Genomic DNA, 18,261 nt, shown 5'->3' with positions numbered 1-18,261 from the left:
AGTCACATTCTTCTGTGGCCAGGTAAAAGCTCAGAGTCTGCCAATGAGTGGTGACAAGTTAACTTTAGATTAATGGACTTGCTTTGCTGGGGAGCAGGGCCAGGGGCAAACTATGAAAGCTTGTGATAAGTGATGAAATACCATTGCTTGGAAGCTAATTCTAACCACTGCTTTGAAGCTAAACTGTTAGAAGGTAAATGCCCTCCACAAATGCAGATCCAATGGCCTCTGCCGTCTGACATTAGCTGTTGTTATTTTATCACTCTCTGTATAGTAATTTTAGGTTTGAATGTGGGTTGTACTGCATGTGCCTGATTATGGAACTATAAAATTCTTCACGAATGCCATCCATCAGTCAAGGGAACACAGTGAAAAATCACATCATTTCCTTTTTATAGAAAATGCCGTGGGGCCTGAGCCAGGTTTAGTGACTTATCCAAATAGACAAGTAGGCAGTGAGAAAGTTGCAGCTTGACTCCAGCATCTATGTTATCTTATTTCACATTTCCTGCTCATTCCATTACACATCACTGTCATCACAAAAGAAATGGAAGAGACAAGTTCCTGTTCTCTGGAGTCCACATGCTCATAGGTGAGATGAGACAAATTTCAAGAAAGACAAAAGATAACCCAACTTAAGAACAATATAGATGGGGCGCCTTGGTGGCTCAGTCAGTTAAGCAGTTAAGTGTCTGCCTTCAGTTCGGGTTGTGATCTCCTGCTCAGTGGGGAGCCTGCTTCTCCCTCTCCCTCTGCCCCTTACCCCCTCCCCCCGCTCATGCTCTCTCTCTCTCTCAAATAAAAATATATAATAACATCTTTTTAAAAAAAAAAGAAAGCAAAATATAGAAAAGGGGCACCTGGCTGGCTTACTTGGTGGAGCATGTGACTCTTGATCTTGGTGTCTTGAGTTTGAGCCCCACGTTGGGCAGAGAGCTTACAAAGAAGGAAGAAGGAAGGAAGGCATAGAGCTTAGAAAGAAGGAAGAAGGAAGGGAGGGAGGGAGGGAGGGAGGAAGGAAAGAAAGAAAAAAATATAATCAGAATCATATACTTAACTGATAAGGAAAGAGGAAGCAAGTGATGTGATTGTTAGGAAGAAAAAGTTTCAGAAAGGGAATTTTTGAACAAGGTTTTGAGATTAAGGACATCGAGAATTGTTTTCATGGTTACATTCTAATCTTGATTTATTTAATGCTTTTCTTGAGTAAGTAACTTGGAAACAAAAGGGACTGTTTATATGTATTTCTAGTGATGATAAAATTTCTTCCTAATAGTAAGCTAAGAAATCTATTTGTAAATATTTCTTTTATTAAGTTCATTTATGTTTTAAATGAGTTGTATTGAGAGGATATTTAAGACAGTAAAGGAAATGTTCTGCCTGGAATTCCAAAGATCAGAACCATAATCTGTGTGGAACAGGTCGAGGTCCTGGGACTGAGGAGCACGGGGGGTCAGGGGAGTTTCAGGAATGCTAGCAGTGGGAGCTTGTGGATAATGATGATGAATGTAATAGTAAAAACATTTATTAAGTGCTTTCCATGTTCCAAGCATTGTTCATATCGCACCCTATGACCTTTCTCTCTCTATATTTTGTGTTGAAGTTTTCACTACTAGCTGCCCCATTTTCTTTGCATTTTCTAATTCAAATTCCTGGTGCAGCTCTTCTGTTTTGGGGGCAGTTTTTCATGACCAACTATCTTATAGACAATGAGCTATCCTCAGGTCAGGTCAGGGGTCCATCCTTAGCCTAACCAGCTATGCTCATGGGTAGGGCAGGATGAGAAGAAAGGAGGGTGATATGGGACCAAGTCTGACTGCCTAGAGAATTTTCCCTCTGGAGAGGCTATAGGTATGTCAGGGACTTTAACTGACATCTTTAGTACACCACCCGTTATCCTCTTAGCAACAGCTGAACAGTGTTCACCTTTGCGTTTTAGCCTTGTCCTCTCATATATACTTTTTTACATGCTTGGAATTTTAGTACATACTGCTAGTTACTTTAAGGTTCTATTCAGACAATATAGATAGAATGATTAAGAACATGAACTATAGAATTATTATAATTATTAAAGATAGTTTTAAAAGAAGGGATATTATTGCTTTTCAACCAAATTGTTTTCTAAGTAAACCATATACCAAATCTTAAATTCTTTAAAGTCATTTATTATAATATAATAATTTAACCAAACCTCAAACTCATTTTCATGTAATTTAACCAGATTTCTCTGTATATGAAGCACTGCCTACATCTCTCATTATAAAGAGATGTAGTTATCTTACCACCATTCCCAAATAATACAACTCTCCAGTTCTTATCATCAAGTCCAAGAGGTACCTAAGCCATGTCAACATTTTCATCTCTGTCTTCTGCCACGTTGAAAACTCACACTGCTAAAGAGAAATACCGTATGATTCCACTTACAGGAATGTGACTCTGCCGTCACATTCCCAGACACAAGGTGGAATGGTGCTTGTGGGGGGGCAGAGGGAATGGGAAGTTACGTGTTTAATGGGGCAGAGTTTTGGTTTGGGAAGATGAAAAGAGATCTGGAGATGGATGGATGGTGGTGACAGCTGCACAACAGTGTGAATGTGCTTAATGCCGCTGAACTGGACACTTAAAAAATGGTTTAAGTGGTAATTTTCATTTTAGGTATTATTTTAGCACAATAAAAAAATCTTTTTTTGAAGATTATTTATTTATTTAGAGAGAGTGAGAGAGAGCACGAGTGGGGTGAGGGGCAGAGGGAGAGGGAGAGAGAGAATCTCAAGCAGACTCCCCGACAAGCGTGGAGCCCAGTGTGGGACTCGATCTCACGACCCCAAGATCACAACCTGAACTGAAACCAAGAGTTGAATGCTCAACCGACTGAGCCACCTGGGCTCCCCTAAAAAAAAATCTTTTAAAAAGCGTACAGAGGGGCACCTGGGTGGCTAAATCAGTTGGGCATCTGCCTTCGGCTCAGGTCATGATCCTGGGGTTCTGGGATCGAGTCCCGCATTGGGTTCCCTGCTCAGTGGGGAGCCTGCTTCTCCCTCTGCTGCTCCCCCTGCTTGTGCTCTCTCTCACTCTCTCAAATAAATAAATAAAATCTTTTTTTAAAAAAGGAGTACAGGACTTGTCTATAATATTTGTATTAACTGTTTTTTTTTTTTTGAAATGTTTGAGTTCAGTGTGTTTGGTGAGTGCCTGATGCTCACTTTGCTTATCTCCACATGTCCATCTCCTGCATCCATGTATAGTTCTACTTTTATCCAGAAACCTTTTGTGATAAAAAGTATACTAAAAAAAAGGCTAACCATGTCATTGATTATAAGCTTTTTGCAAATATTAACTGAAATTCTTAATTGTTCTCCATTTGAACCATTATTTTTAACCTGTTTGAGTGTACTTACCACTCAAAACTACATAGATATGTTGGTAAAGTGCAGGACTACTTAAAAATACATTATACTAGGGGCGCCTGGGTGGCTCAGTCATTAAGCGTCTGCCTTCGGCTCAGGTCATGATCCCAGGGTCCTGGGATCGAGCCCCGCATAGGGGCTCCCTGCTCCGCGGGAAACCCGCTTCTCCCTCTCCGACTCCCCCAGCTTGTGTTCCTCTCTTGCTGTGTCTCTCTCTGTCAAATAAATAAATAAAATCTTTTAAAAAAATACGTTATACTAAAAAATATATACTTCTTGCTTTAATGGGCAACTCAAATATTTAGGAAATTTTATAGTGAAGTGTTAATACATTTCCTTTCTGTTGTACTTGCATGTTCTAAATTTGAATATTAACAACTGTTTGAAAATCAGAGTATCGTAACTCCAGACGTATAATTTACATTTTCTAAATCTTTTATAGTCACCTAGAGGTAGAATAGGATCTTGAAAAGTTTCATGTTTGTTTTCTTAGGAGTAGTTCTATAAATTATATGCAATTAAATGTCATAATACATATAATTGCTAATATATGGAAAAAGCTAAAATACTCATTTTAGAGTATACAATACAATTATTGATTTCACTGAAATATTTCTTATTGATCACTTTTTCTTATAAAAGTAAATACATGCTCTGGGTAAGAATTCAAACTGTGAATGATTATTTAAGGGAAAGAATAGAAATTATTTCTTTCTCTACACTTCCCAAAAGTAAAACAGGTCCTTATGTGTGTTCCAGAAATTTTCTGAGAATTCATGAATGGATAATTATTTATTGGCTGCCTAAAATTTGTTCTCTATACCTTTATTCTACTCTCTAAAAGGACAAAGGCCTTTTTTGGCAGTGGGAGACAAAATTCATTTCTGATCTTAAGAACACAATTTCTGCTTTCTTTTATTTGCATTTACCTACTGTACTTTTGCCCATCTTTTGCTGTTAGCTTCTTGAAAGTTATCTTGTTTTAGGTGTGTCTCTGAATAGGTCTTGAGTTGGGTTTGGGTATGTGATAGAATCTGAAGGGTTTGTTTTAATTAGTAAGTTTAGCCCATTTATATCTACTTGATATGCAGACGTATTTGATCTTAGTACATTTTATGGGTAGCTCTTGATTTTAAGACCTATTACAAAATCCTGTTTGTCCTTCATTCTCTCTCTCCCTCTCCCTCCCTGTATTTGTTTCTGGCTTGTTGTTTTGTTCTGGTGGTTATATTTGTAACTCCACCATTAATCATCCATTTCTGTAGGTAGCATCTATTAATCCCCACTGTGAGCAAGGGTGAAATTAGTGTATTTCCTCCTCCTCCTTCTCCGTCCCTTCTCTCTCCTTTAGCACCTGACTTTAGTCAATTTTATAGTCTCTCTTACTGTTTGCCTTTATACTTTTAATATACTTATAACTTGATTCATCAGCTTTAAATTATACCCTTTGATATGTCCCCACCCATCCGCAGCAATTAAGATTTGAGGAAGTCAGCTTATTTATTCTACCTCCCACCTGCTTTTACCTTTCCCTTCCCTGCAGGTTTTGTTGTATCATTTCTACATTGCTAAGGCACGTCACATTTACATTCAGTTTTATTTCCCTGGTTCCCACTTTTGTTTTCAGTGTTCGACCTATAATTATTAGATTCAGTACTCATTACCAATCTTTTCACTGCCCTTTTTCCTAATTTTTATTTTCTGTGATTTGTCCTTTAGGAGAATCCTCAAAAAAAAAAAAAAAAAACTCACAAGAACAATATTCCCTGATGAGTTCTTGCGTGTTCTAGAGCTTCTTGCCTTAAATATTTAAAAAAACAGCTTGACTTGAACATAAAATCTTTACATCGTGCTTTCTTTTTTTGAGAATTTTCAAAGTATAGCTCCACCGTCTTCTAGGTTAAGTGTGGCTATGAAGAGATAGGAGGGCAACCTAATATTCTTAGTGCCTTGATCTTAAAATGTGTATGTCTTTTCCAGTTGTTGAGTACTGGGTTCTCTATGTGTTCATCAGATCAGGCTTCTCAAATGTATCATTTAAAACTTCCTGGTGAATGGGTAGTTGTTTAATGTGTATAAGAGTTTCAGTTTTGCAAGATGAAAAGTTCTGGAGATCGGTTGCACAACAATGTGAGTGTACTCAGTACTTAACTGTACATTTAAAAATGGTTAAGATGGTACATTTTATGTTATTTTACAACAGTTAAGAAAAAGATTCCTGGTTTTAAAAGAAAAACCTTCCCTGTAAATTATTCATTTTATCATTTTTTACTCTGTTTATTCCTGCTAATGCTTTTGGTCTAAGATTTTTATTTTGTCTGCTATTAACATAAGTATGCCAACTTTCTTATGATTAAGATTGCTTGGCATATCTTTTTATTTCTGTTTTCTTTCAGCTTTCTATGCCCTTACTTTTGTCACTTGTCTCATAAATGGCATGTAGCTGGATCTTGTGTGGGTGGTTTCTTCATTCATTTTGAGACTCTGTCTTTTGAATTGGTGAATTTAATCCCATTTACATTTACTTTTATTTTTGATACATTGGGATTTATTTCTATTTTGTGCATCCTGTTTACTGTGCTGCTTCTTTCCTGCCCTTCATCGCACCACTCTGTTTCTTTTTATCTTCTTAATTCCCTTTATTTCCTTTTCTATCTTCTATTCTGATATTGTTTACTCTTAAATTTTTAACGTCTGTTTTTCTGACTTAACAGTCTAAATTTAATCAGCATCTCCCCAGCAATACAGGGACCTTAGAATAGTTTAACACCCTCTCCTGCCTTACGTGTGTGTTGTTATCCTCTGGTAGTTTATTTCCATTTTATTTCTTGGTCTCTAAAAGCAGTTGTCATGGTGGTCGTTACTTAAAATGACTACTTTATACAGTCATTTCCTGTTTAGATTTACCCACATATTTAACAGTTCTCACCATCGCTGCTTGTATGTTCATCCTTCCTTCTGGATTCTGTTTTCTTCTTCCTGATCAAATTTCCTTGTTTTTTTTTTTTTTTCTTGTAGTAGTTCTCTTCGTAAAGAATCATTACTCTAAGTAAACCATCTTTTTTTTCCCCTTAAATAATGGCTTGCTCACTGCTTTCTGGTTTCTCTTATGTTGAAAGGTCCGCTATCAGTTTAATTATCATTAAAGATATTGGTAATATCTTCCCTATAATTGGTTGTAATATTTCTTTCTTTGTCTTTGGTGTTGTCCAGTGTCACTACCACGATCTAAATACAGTTGTAGTTTTATTTGCTCTGCTGGAATTTATGCTTTTTGCCTTCCACTAATTCCAGGAAAATTCCACATGATATCTTCAAATATTTTCTCCCCTGTTCTTTTTAGTCTGTTCTCCAGCTACTACTATTAGATGCATGTTAGGCATACTTATCACGTCCCTATGGGGATAACAGGGGGTGTCTGTCCTCTGTTGCATGACTTCGCCTTCATATTTTTATCTTTTTGTGTCTCTGCAATGAATTTTAAATAATTTCTTCATCTGTCTTCTGAGCTGTGTCTGTTCTTATGTTTATGCCATTCAATTTTTAATTTCAATGACTTTTTTTCATGTTAGTCTATTTTTATTCACTGTACATTTTTTAATCTTTTCTTTTCAGTTCCTCCTTTATAACTTTATTTCAAGCATATTTATTTAATAGGTTTACTTCTACTATCCAAAGTTCCTGGAAGTGCCGGCCTACTGGGTTGTTGTTGTTTTTTTTTAAATCTTCTCATCTTCACGCATAAGGATTGATTGGTTCCATGTATGTTTATACTTTTGGATTGTGAGCTTATCATTAGTAGGGTTTTGTCTTTTGAATCCCAGCAGCTAGGATGGAGGGTGTGTCCCTCCAGAGTGGCTTTGCAGTTGGCTCCGCCAGGTGTTTTAGGACTATCACAAGCTTAGAGCTGATTTTGAATTAATATCTCAGCTTAGCAGTTCATGTAGGTAAGGGTAAATTCAAACCCAAACCTGCCTGAGGACAGGCCCCTTTCCTCCAGCTGCCTCTGCAGCAGCACAAGTGCATTTACTGATTAGTTTAGCCATCAGACTCACAGACCAAAACAAAAGGCTGTCATCTACTAGAGTGTCCTCATCTCCTTGAGAGGCCCAGCAGTCACAGCCTCTATTGCCCCTTCTCCCATTTAGGGTGTGTATGACTGTCACCCATGAGAGCCTTAGAAATCTGTAGGTCCCTTTTATACAGAAAAGTCACAGCTCCTTTTTACCACCAGTTTCCTTTCTCCAATTACAATTAGAAGGATTTTCATTTCCAAGCCTCTTTTGAGAAAGCAAAATTAATGCAATGAAAATCAGAACATCTAATTAACAAATTTAACAGCAAACCAAAGTAATTTTGATGCATAAGTTAATCCATTTATCATAGACCAGCAGTGTTTCAAATGGTAGAGCTTCTACCGGTCTTTCAATTCCTTCAGATGTTCCTGTGAGGGCAGAAGTGGTGCTGTAGGTCCGGGCCCCACCAGCTACAGTTTTCATGCAGGAACCACAGTGCCAGATCCCTACCGCTTTTCTTTTCATCTTGGTTTTGCCACAGAAAGAGCAAGTACTTGGCGTGCTGGCTTATTTCCGTCTTCACCAATTTCCTGAAGGAGGCACTATAACGGGTCCTATATTTACGGATGATTCTGACCTCCTTGGTGCGTTTAGCCGTGTCACCACCAATTAGGTCTGAGCCCAGGAGAGAGTTCCCACCAGTTTTGTTTTGTTTTTAAATATGGACACTTCACGAATTTGCATGTCATCCGTGCACAGGAGCCATGCTAATCTTCTCTGTATCATTCCAGTTTTAGTATATGTTCTCCTCAGTGGGCACCCCACCCGTTTTTCCTACTGTGCCAGTCACCCCAAACCAGATGCAGTCCCACACAACAAAGGAAGCACACACAACATTACCCATTTATGTTAATTCTCCTGTTCCCACGGAAACTGCTGTGTGAAACCAAGGTCATTCTGAGGCTGGCTTGCTTCAGTCCAGGCCTGGTGTTAACCCTTTACACCCAGACTGAAAAACAGTTTGGATTCTGTGGGGTTCTCAGTTCTAACTTTCCACTCTGTCTTCTGCCCTGCCTGAATATTAGAATCCCTCCGTTACCAAGATTGACTGCTCCCAGCTTCCTTCACCAAGGGCAGGCTCAGGGTGTCATCCTTTGTTTCTGGCCCTGGTAATTCCTCTTACTTCCTTGAGAAGTTCATTTCAGCTCTGGATTTGAAAAGATGTTTGCGTCACCTTATCAAGCATTTGCAGATATTTTTAACATTTCTAAGTATTTATAGAAGATTTTCAAGTTATCTAATCCAAAATATTACGTTAGAAGAAAGTTTGAAACTACTCAAACAGCCTGAATTCAAATTCTGACACCCCTTTACAGCAGTATAATCTTTGGCAAGGTACTTGGCCTCCATGAACTTTCTCCCAGCGTGGTGTCAGGATATTAATACCTACTCAAAGGGTTGTGGTAAGATTGAATTATTGACAAGTGTAAAGCTCAGAGGCCCTACCATGGTTTCCATATTTCTGACCAAGCCCCTGCCAAAGACTTCAGTGTCTTCCCCTCTTCCCAGACATACTCCAGTATAATAAACTACTTGTTCATCCTCAATTATCGTTCTCTCTGCCTCCCAAGCCTTCGTACATAGTGTTCTTTTTTCCTGAACATTCTCCTCCCTTGTTCACCTTCCCCTCTAACTATTGTATTAATCTTTCGTCCCTCAACTTAGATACCGGTTTCTCTATCCCTGCCAATCTTCAAGCCTGGGTTAGGTCCTATGAGAGCCCTATGTTCTCCTATAACACATATTTGCCCATGATAGCTGTTTACTTGTCTGAACACACTTTAGGGAAAGGATTCTGGCTGTTTTGCTCACTGTTGTATCCCCAGCTCCTAATAAAGAGCCTGGCATACAGCTCAATACATGGTAGCTATTATTTTTATCAGTACCTTCATCTGTCATAATTCTCAAATGTCTGCTTGTTGTATAAATAACTCTTAAGTATGCCAAGAAGCTTAGAGTTAAGTTACAAGACTGACAAGGGCATGCATTGTTTCAGGGCCACATTTTAGGCCTTTGTTTTTCACTTATTCAATCATTTATCCTTTCATACTAGGAACTAACCCAGGAGTGTGATGAAAAGAAATCCCAGTATGATAGCTGTGCAGCAGGCCTCGAAAGCAACCGATCCAAATTAGAACAGGTAAGAAGATAGTTTATTTTAGCAATTTAGCAGAAACTGCCTGTGCATACATGTTTTCATTACACCGACAACAAAAGATTCCCAAATCTTTACCCTCATCCCCTGAGCTGGTCTCCTAAGCTCCAGAGATCTTTATTTCTTCAGACTTGATGCGTACACACTGAATTCTCCATCTGTAGCACAACCACCAAAGTCCAGGCCCTCATCGTGCATCTCCTAGACTCCCGCAGTAACTCGGACCTGGTCTCCCACCTCTACCCTCACCTTCCTAAGGTTTTTTTCTCCATAGAGAGCCAAAGAAACCTGTAGAAAACTTAGGCCACCCTCCACTATCTTCCCATCGCACTTAAAATCTAACTTCCAAACTATGGTCTGCAAGGCTCACCTGCCTCCCGAACTTCATGTCCATGTGCTCTGCTCCTCATCCACAAGGGCTGCAGCCACACTGGCTGCCTTCTTGCGCATCAAACAGGCCAAGCTTGTTTTCACCTCATAGCTTTTGCTTGTGCTCTTCTCTCTCTGGGACACTCTGCCTCCAGCTCTTTGCCTTGATCTCCCCTTTTCATCATCAGGTCTCAGCCTAAATGTTACCTCCTCCTAGAGGCCTTCTCTGATCACCCTATTAATGTTGCCCATTCGGTCACCCTATTACATTCTACTGCTGACTCTTCTTCATAGTACTTATTCCTATCTGAAACTACCTTCGTTACCTGTCTCCTTGCTTATGTCTGCTTCCTCTCCTTGAATGAGAGCAGGAATCTGTAGTCTTGTTCACTATGTCCCCAGCACCTAGCACAGAGTTGGGCACACAATAGGTACTTAATAAGTGAATAACTAAACCTGTAGGTTTTAGAGTGATATGAGTAGTCTCTAGAAAAGATTGCAACCTAGTCTATTGTAAACAAAATTGTAATTACAAAGGAAGAAATTACGCTGATGGTATTTTGTTGTACATTTAAAGTCATCCTCTCTGTATTTGATTATTACTCTTTCAGTAATATTGCCCATTTAAAATTATATATTATAGGAAGTCAGGGGACTACGTGAAGAATGTCTTCAAGAAGAAAGTAGATACCATTACACAAATTGTATGATTAAGGTAAAACAAAGAAAATGGATCAAAAACCTTTCTGAGATTTTTCTGTATCAAGGACTTAACCTAAAACTTGGTCTTTCCACTTAGAACCTAGAAATACAACTTCGTCGAGCTACCGATGAGATGAAGGCATATGTCTCTTCTGATCAACAAGAAAAAAGAAAGGCAATTAGGCAAGTAATTTTGTTGTTTCTATATTGAGTTACTTAATGTTTTCACCTAGGAAGTTTTTTTTTTACTAAATTTTTTATTTAAATTCCAGAATAGTTAACATACAGTGTTCTATTAGTTTCAGGTATACAGTATAGTGATTCAACAATCTTACACATTCCTCAGTGCTCATCATGATAGATATACTCTTAATCCCCATTACCTATTTCACCCATCCCCGCACCTACTTTCCCTCTGGTAACCATCAATGTGTTCTCTATAGTTAAGAGTCTGTTTCTTGGTTTGTCTCTCTTCCCCCCCCCCGCTTTGTTCATTTATTTTGTTTCTTAAATTCCACATATGAGTGAAATCATAAGGTATTTGTCTTTCTCTGACTGGCTTATTTCACTTAGCATTATACTCTCCAGCTCCATCTATGTTGTTGCAAATGGCAAGATTTCATTCTATTTGGTGGCTGTCACTTATAGAAGTTTTATAAACAAGATGGAATTATTAAATTACTAAGATTGGGAGTACTTAAATAAGCAGATACTAAGATATTATTTAGGATTAAATCTTGTTAAACATCTTCCGGATAGTCCAGCCCTACTAACTTACTAAGTAGGAAAACACACAATTTTCTTGCTGGCTTGCTTACTTTTTTTTTTTATCATGGCAAAAAAACCTAATAACATAAAATTTGCCATTTTTACCAGTTTTAAGGGTATAATTCAGTTGCATTGATTACATTTACAATATTGTGCAGTGATCACTAGTATATAATACCAACCCTTTTTCATCACTCCAAACAGAAACTCTTGTAATCATTAAACAATAACTTCCCATTCTCCCCTCCCCAGGAATACATATAATTTCATGGTTCCTTTTTCATAAGCACTAAGATCGGTCTATTTTTAAAGTCCCACATAGCCTGGACTCTAGTCATCTGCCTGCTCATTGTGTAGTGCGTGAGTGTATTTCAGCTAGAAGCTGTGTGTTTGCATTGTGCCAGCCTTCAAAACAAGGAAGGGTGTGTAAATACCACTAGTCCTTATATGGTGATTTTTTTTGTAATCCAAGCTTGCAGCATACTGTAATAAATCAAAGGCTGCCTGAAAGAAAATGCACTTATGGTTGAATTGCTAGCTGTGACAAAATGCAGTAATCGAACAAGATAAGCTTTCTTTGCCCCTGAACCACAATTCGGATGTTTCGCTTTTACCATCCAGTAAGAACTCAAAATAAGGATTCACATTTATTCTAGATGGCACTTGAGATTTTTAGTGGCATTTACATTAATGTTACAAAAAAATCTAATAAATGGAATGTTGCAGAATCTAATTTTTTAAATATATAATGCACTGGAATGCAAGCCAGACTGAACATGTCCTATAAATAGAACAATATTTCTTCTAATACTCTGACAAATTACACATATTAAATGTACTTATTCACATTCTTTCACTGAATATAACCTTTGCTCAAATAAATCTGTGTGGTCAGTGGTAATATTTTACAAATGTGAGAAGTTACTTTTATCCTTGAGAAACAAAAGTTTTAGAAATTAAGTTCCATTTCTTCCAAAGTTACAATATAAATAGTAAAGAAGGAAATATTGCCCCTGAACTATTGGTTTTCAGGCCAGATATTCTTCTTCATCATTTTGAAAGTCATCATAAACCTTTACCATTCCTTTATTTTCCTATAGAAAAAATACTTTTCCCTGGCTAGAGTAGGACATAAGAATATTATGAATAAAATGGAGTTAACTGTACTCTAAATTCATTGATACATGTTTAAAATATTATTATTATTAGACACAATATTTTTATTGTTATTCCATTTTCTACTTTTATGGTACTTTTGAGTAAAACCAAAGGTCTGAGGAATTAGTATGGTTTTGAAAGATTGTCTGCAAATTTTAATTTTATTTAAAGAGGCAGGATGTTTTATTTTGAAGTACTAAAGAGGGACTCATAAAATTTCTTTCTAACCTCATTTTTCTAGTTCTGAGTTTTGTGACCTTGGGCAAATCATTTCCTCATCTACAAATAAGGAGGAAAATTTATACCACCAAAGATCAAGTTAAATATAATGCATGTAGCAGTGTTTTGGAAATTATATAGTATGAGCTCCTGGAGGAAAAGGATTCTGTCTTGTTTTCTTCCTGAAACCCCAGGGCATGCTTGGTACATAACAGGTGCTCCATAATTATTTCTTGAATAAATTCATCGAATAAATTAAAAAATTACATATTAGTGTTGTATGGTAAAAGAGCATGAGCCTTTGATTTCTTGATTAAATATAAATGGAAATTCTAAAATAGTTTGGACGTTTCTCAGTCCTAGGGTAATAAATGAATTATTTAAAGCTAGCCAAACTTGGGGCTCATGGGTGGCTCAGTCATTTAAGCTGCCGACCCTTGATTTTAGCTCAGGTCATGATTCCAGGGTTGTGAGATCAAGCCCTGCATCAGGTTCCACATGGAGCCTGCTTAAGATTATCTCCGGGTGCCTGGGTGGCTTAGTTGGTTAAGCGTCTGCCTTCGGCTCAGGTTATGATCCCAGGGTCCTGGGATCGAGCCCCGCATCGGGCTCCCTGCTCTGCGGGAAGCCTGCTTCTCCCTCTCCCACTCCCCCTGCTTGTGTTCCTTCTCTCGCTGTCTCTCTCTCTGTCAAATAAATAAGTAAAATATTAAAAAAAAAAAGATTCTCTCTCTCCCTTCCCCCTCCCCCTCCCTCTCTAAAAAATAAATAAGTAAATAAATAAAGCTATCCGAACTATATCAATAAGTTCTTTTTAAGTAATATATCATTTATATTCTCCTAGCTATTTTTCACTGCAGAGCTGGAGGTAAACCGTTTGACTTAGTGTCTCATAAATTTTAAGGTCAAAATAAAGGTTCATCAAGATTGTGTTTATTCCCTTCCACCTTCATTTCCATGTCTAAATTCTGCCTTCAATCCAGCTCTGTAAGGACTTTGAGTACTTTTTTTTTTAAGATTTATTTATTTGAGCGAGAGAGAGAGAGAGAGAGAGATCAGGGGAGGGGCAGATGGAGAGGGAGAGAAAGTCTTTAGCAGACTCCCCGCTGAGTGCACAGCCCCTTGTGGGTGCTTAACTGACTGAGCCACTCAGGTGCCCCAAGGACCACGAGTACTTTTGATTCCCATTCTCTCCAGTCTAGTTGCGTTTACCTCCCCTTTTTGCATGATCTTCCTTCATTTAAGCTGCTAGAATTTCTCTTTGTGGTTTATGATTTCTTAGATTTCCAGTTTTGTGTTGTTTACCTTCTTACTACGATGTAGCTTTACACAGAAACACCGTCTTTTTTTGTCTAAAGGTGAGGTCTGAAGCCTCTTTTATCTTCTTTGTCATTGGTTCCTTTTTCCTCATCCTTTGATCTTTGTCCTTAACACTTTAAATATCATCTTTTGTCTTATGAAGTATTACAATATAATTATACTTTTGGGGCACCTGGCTGGCTCAGTTGGTAGAGTGTGCAAGCCTTGATCTTGGGGTTGTAGGTTCAAGCCCCACGTTTATTACTTAAAATAATTGAAAAATCTTAATATGTATAATTATACTTTTGTTTAAAAACAGTACAATGTTATTTGTATTATTTTTACTTGAAAAGTACAGGTTTTTTTCGTTTACAAAGGAAATGCTTATAAAAACAATAGCAACCATTATGAAGTATAGTAACCAAAACCTGAATATTACCCACATTGCCCTGCCTCAGAAATGCCTATTGTTAATATTTTGGTGTAGGGGCACCTGGGTGGCTCAGTCATTTGAGCGTCCGACTCTTGATTTTGGCTCAGGTCATGATCTCAGGGTTGTGAGACTGAGCCCCACGTCAGGCTCCAGGCTCAGCACAGAGTCTGCTTGTTCCTCTCCCTCTGCTCCTACCCCTGCTTGCACTCTCTCTCTCCCTCTCTCAAATAAATAAATAAATAAATAAAATATTTTTAAAAAAATAAAAATATTTTGGTGTATAAGTACTCCATATTCCTTTCCCATGCATTTGCGTGTGTGTGTGTGTGTGTGTGTGTGTGTGTGTGTGTGTGTGTGTGCGCAAATGCATGGGAAGATTTTATGTGTGTATATATACAAAAATCAGGTTAAACTACATATACAGTTTTTCTCTTAATTATATATCTAAAATTCTATTTCAGTATTTATAGATCTACCCCCTCCTTTTACAACTCTATATTATTCCTTTGAATACATGTACCATAATTTATTTAAATATTTCCCCATCTATTGACATCTAGTTTGTTTGCAGATTTTCACTGTTATAAGCAAGGGTTAAGTAAATAGTCTTTACATTTACCTTAAGTTATGAGTGTTTTCCTGCAGGACAACTTTCTAGAAGTAAAATTGCAGGGTTAGATGTTATTAATGTTTATTTAAAATGTGTATCCTTCCTTCTTTCTACAAACCTCTTCAAAAATAAAGTGTGACTAGGGTGCCTGGCTGGCTTACTTGGAAAAGCATGTGACTCTTGATCTCTGGGTTGTGGTTTGAGCCCCACGTTGGGTGTAGAGATTAATTAAATAAATTAAAACTTAAAAAAATAATAAAGTGTAGCTTAAGCAAAAATGCGTTACTATTGTTTTAAGTGTAAATTAACCAGAAATAGTACTTAACTTTTTAATTCTCTTAATTTCTGATGCAGTATTTACCAGAAGAACTGCCTGATGATGGGGAAAGAGAGTGTAATGGTTTTCATTCTGATTCCAATACTCTAAACTATCTATATTGCCTAATATATTTAGATTGATAAGTTAATTTATAATTTAGTTGTATGATGAAATCAACTGAAGTAAATTGAAACTAAATCGTTATGTTGATCCCCTAGGGAGCAGTATACAAAAAATATTGCTGAACAGGAAAACCTTGGAAAGGTAAGAATGTATTATTTATTTTTTTAAGTGTATCTAATTCAGGCTTTCAGCACATGGTTTTGACATTGTCATTCTTTTTAAAGGTTATAGTACAGTTTTCAAAGGGAAATTGGATCTTTCTTAAACTCTTGCAAAGATGAAGACTCTTTAGGAATTTATGTGTGTGTGTATACAAAGTGAAGGCATGTGGATTTTTAGAGAAAAATCTAGTTTTATTTAACAAGGGGTTTATGAGAGGGTTCTGGATAAGAAACAAAACTGCCACATGTAATGAATCAAGTTTTCAGATAATTCTCAGGTATCTCTTTATGAGATAAGTATAAATTTATTTTTTTAATAAACACAAAGCTCATTACTATGATCCAGACACTGTTCCATGCCCTTTACAAACATTGATTCATTTAACACACATAATCCAAAAACCTTCCTTGTCATATTCAGCTCCCTCCCTGCCAGTCTTATGAAAGCAGGAATATGTGATTAAGTCTTATTTTCTCAGTTCTCTGAGCCACTCCTAGTAGAAGAGGTGGTAGATAGTAAAGACCTTGACCATCGGGGCTTAAGTGACCCAATTTATTGATTATTTTAATTGGCTTCATAAAGCAACACATTTTGACAGTCATTTTAAAGACACCAGCTCTATCTTTATCTTTTTTTTATTTTTTATTTATTTTTTTTAAAAGGATGTTGCAGTCTTTTTTTTTTTTTAATGATTTTATTTATTTATTCATGAGCGACAGAGGTGGGGAGAGAGAGAGAGAGAGAGAGAGAAGCAGAGGGAGAAGCAGGCTCCCAAGGAGCAGGGAGCCCGATGCGGGACTCGATCCCAGGACCCTGGGATCATGACCTGGGCCAAAGGCAGACGCTTAACCATCTGAGCCACCCAGGCGCCCTATCTTTATCTTTTTTTTAAATCTGTATTTATCAACAACTCAGGACCAGTGTCCTTATTTACATTTTCTTTTAATTTTTTTTTTTGAGAGAGAGTGCAAGTGGGGAAGGAGGGGCAGAGGGAGAAGGAGAGAGAGAGAATCTTAAGCAGGCTCCACATTCAGCACGGAGCCCAGTGTGGGGCTCAATCTCATGACCCTGAGATCATGACCTGAGCCAAAATCAAGAGTTGGACACCCAACCAACTAAGCCACCCAGGTACTCCTCCTTTTTTTTTTTAAAGATTTATTTTTTTATTCTTGGGGGGGAGGGGCAGAGGGAGAGGGAGAAAGAGTCTTAAAACAGACTCTACACTGAATACAGAGCCCGATGCGGGGCTCAGTCTCACGACCCTGAGATCACAGCCTGAGCCAAGACCAAGAGTCGGTTGCTCAACCGACTGTGCCATCCAAGCACCCCTTTATTTACATTTTCTAGTTTGAATTATTATTAAAAACATACATGTATCTATGCTTTTACATAAGTGCTGAATTAGCTCCCATAAACCTGTAAGTAATATCCTAAAGTTAAACTTCAGGGAAAAAATGGTGTGGAAAACAATGGCATGATTATTTTTTTTCAAAGATTTTATTTATTTATTTGAGAGAGCAAGCGAGAGAGCATGAGCAGGGGGGAGAGGGAGAGGGAGAAGCAAACTCCCTGCTGAGGGGCTCGATCCCAGGACCCTGGGATCATGACCTGAGCCAAAGGCAGACCCTTAACCAACTGGGCCACCCAGGTGCCCAACAATGGCATAATTATTAAATAGACTTTTGTAAAGTCTTTTGAAAAAGACTTAAAAACGAAAAAACGTATAAAGACATTTATTATGGAAAATTTCAAGCCTATATAAAAAGTAGAGGAAATAATGTAATGAATTCATGTGTAACCGTCACCCAACTTCAATAATTAAACTCATGACCACTCAGTTAAGCATCTGCCTTCAGCTCAGGTCATGTCCCAGGGTCCTGGGGTCGAGTCCCTCATCAGGCTCCCTGCTCAGCAGGGAGTCGGCTTCTCCCCCTCCCTTCACCCCTCCCCTGGCTTGCGCTCTCTCTCCCTCACTCTCTCTCAAATAAATAAATAAATAAATAAACAAATGAAAGAAATCTTAAAAAAAAAATGAAAGGAAACCTTAAAGCTGATTCCTCCATTCTATCAGAGAAATTGTGAGTTCTGTGCACCTTCTTCCATTTATGGGATGACATGCCATACTGAAAAGGAAAAAAAGAAATAATTTCATGTTTGAAAGCATATATTTGAATCAAGCTGTAAACATTCACTAGAGATTTTGAGGTTTTAGGATTTAGTATGATTGTCAATAACTAGCTTTCATCCAAACATTTCATATGTTAGGTAATATATTTTTTTCATATGAAAAACATTCCTCTATTTCTTTTGTTTTGAAAAGTATGTGGATGGATGCTTTGTATAGAGAAATATTTATCAAACCTGAATCCTTTCAAAGACCCAAATGTAATTGCTAGATCTGAATAAAGATTATTCTTTCCCCTTCCCGTGTGGTGTTTTATTGCAGGATCTTTGCAAAAAG

General features: G+C 37.6%; 1 protein-coding gene and 1 non-coding gene across 3 annotated transcripts in view; one reads left to right on the top strand and one right to left on the bottom strand.

Annotated features, from left to right (window-relative positions):
* The window catches only part of IFT81 (intraflagellar transport 81), a 78,286-nt gene that overhangs the window by 56,242 nt on the left and 3,783 nt on the right, over nucleotides 1-18,261 (top strand). For both annotated transcript variants that reach the window (XM_028116411.2, XM_028116410.2), the window contains 4 exons: nucleotides 9,537-9,623; nucleotides 10,651-10,722; nucleotides 10,807-10,892; nucleotides 15,734-15,779. In XM_028116411.2, coding sequence (XP_027972212.1) covers nucleotides 9,537-9,623; nucleotides 10,651-10,722; nucleotides 10,807-10,892; nucleotides 15,734-15,779 — 291 coding nt within the window. The remainder of the gene's footprint in view (nucleotides 1-9,536; nucleotides 9,624-10,650; nucleotides 10,723-10,806; nucleotides 10,893-15,733; nucleotides 15,780-18,261) is intronic.
* On the bottom strand, nucleotides 8,138-8,243 carry LOC114219227 (U6 spliceosomal RNA). Its single transcript, XR_003611346.1, has one exon. It is a non-coding gene; the product is annotated as a U6 spliceosomal RNA (small nuclear RNA).

This window comes from Eumetopias jubatus, unplaced genomic scaffold (genome assembly GCF_037043125.1).
Source record: "Eumetopias jubatus isolate StellerSeaLion01/CBP00866 unplaced genomic scaffold, mEumJub1_p1.0 scaffold_16, whole genome shotgun sequence".
In the NCBI taxonomy this organism is placed as follows: Eukaryota; Metazoa; Chordata; class Mammalia; order Carnivora; family Otariidae; genus Eumetopias; species Eumetopias jubatus.
Note: the sequence above shows the minus strand (reverse complement) of the source record. Positions and strands in the feature narration are given on the sequence as shown.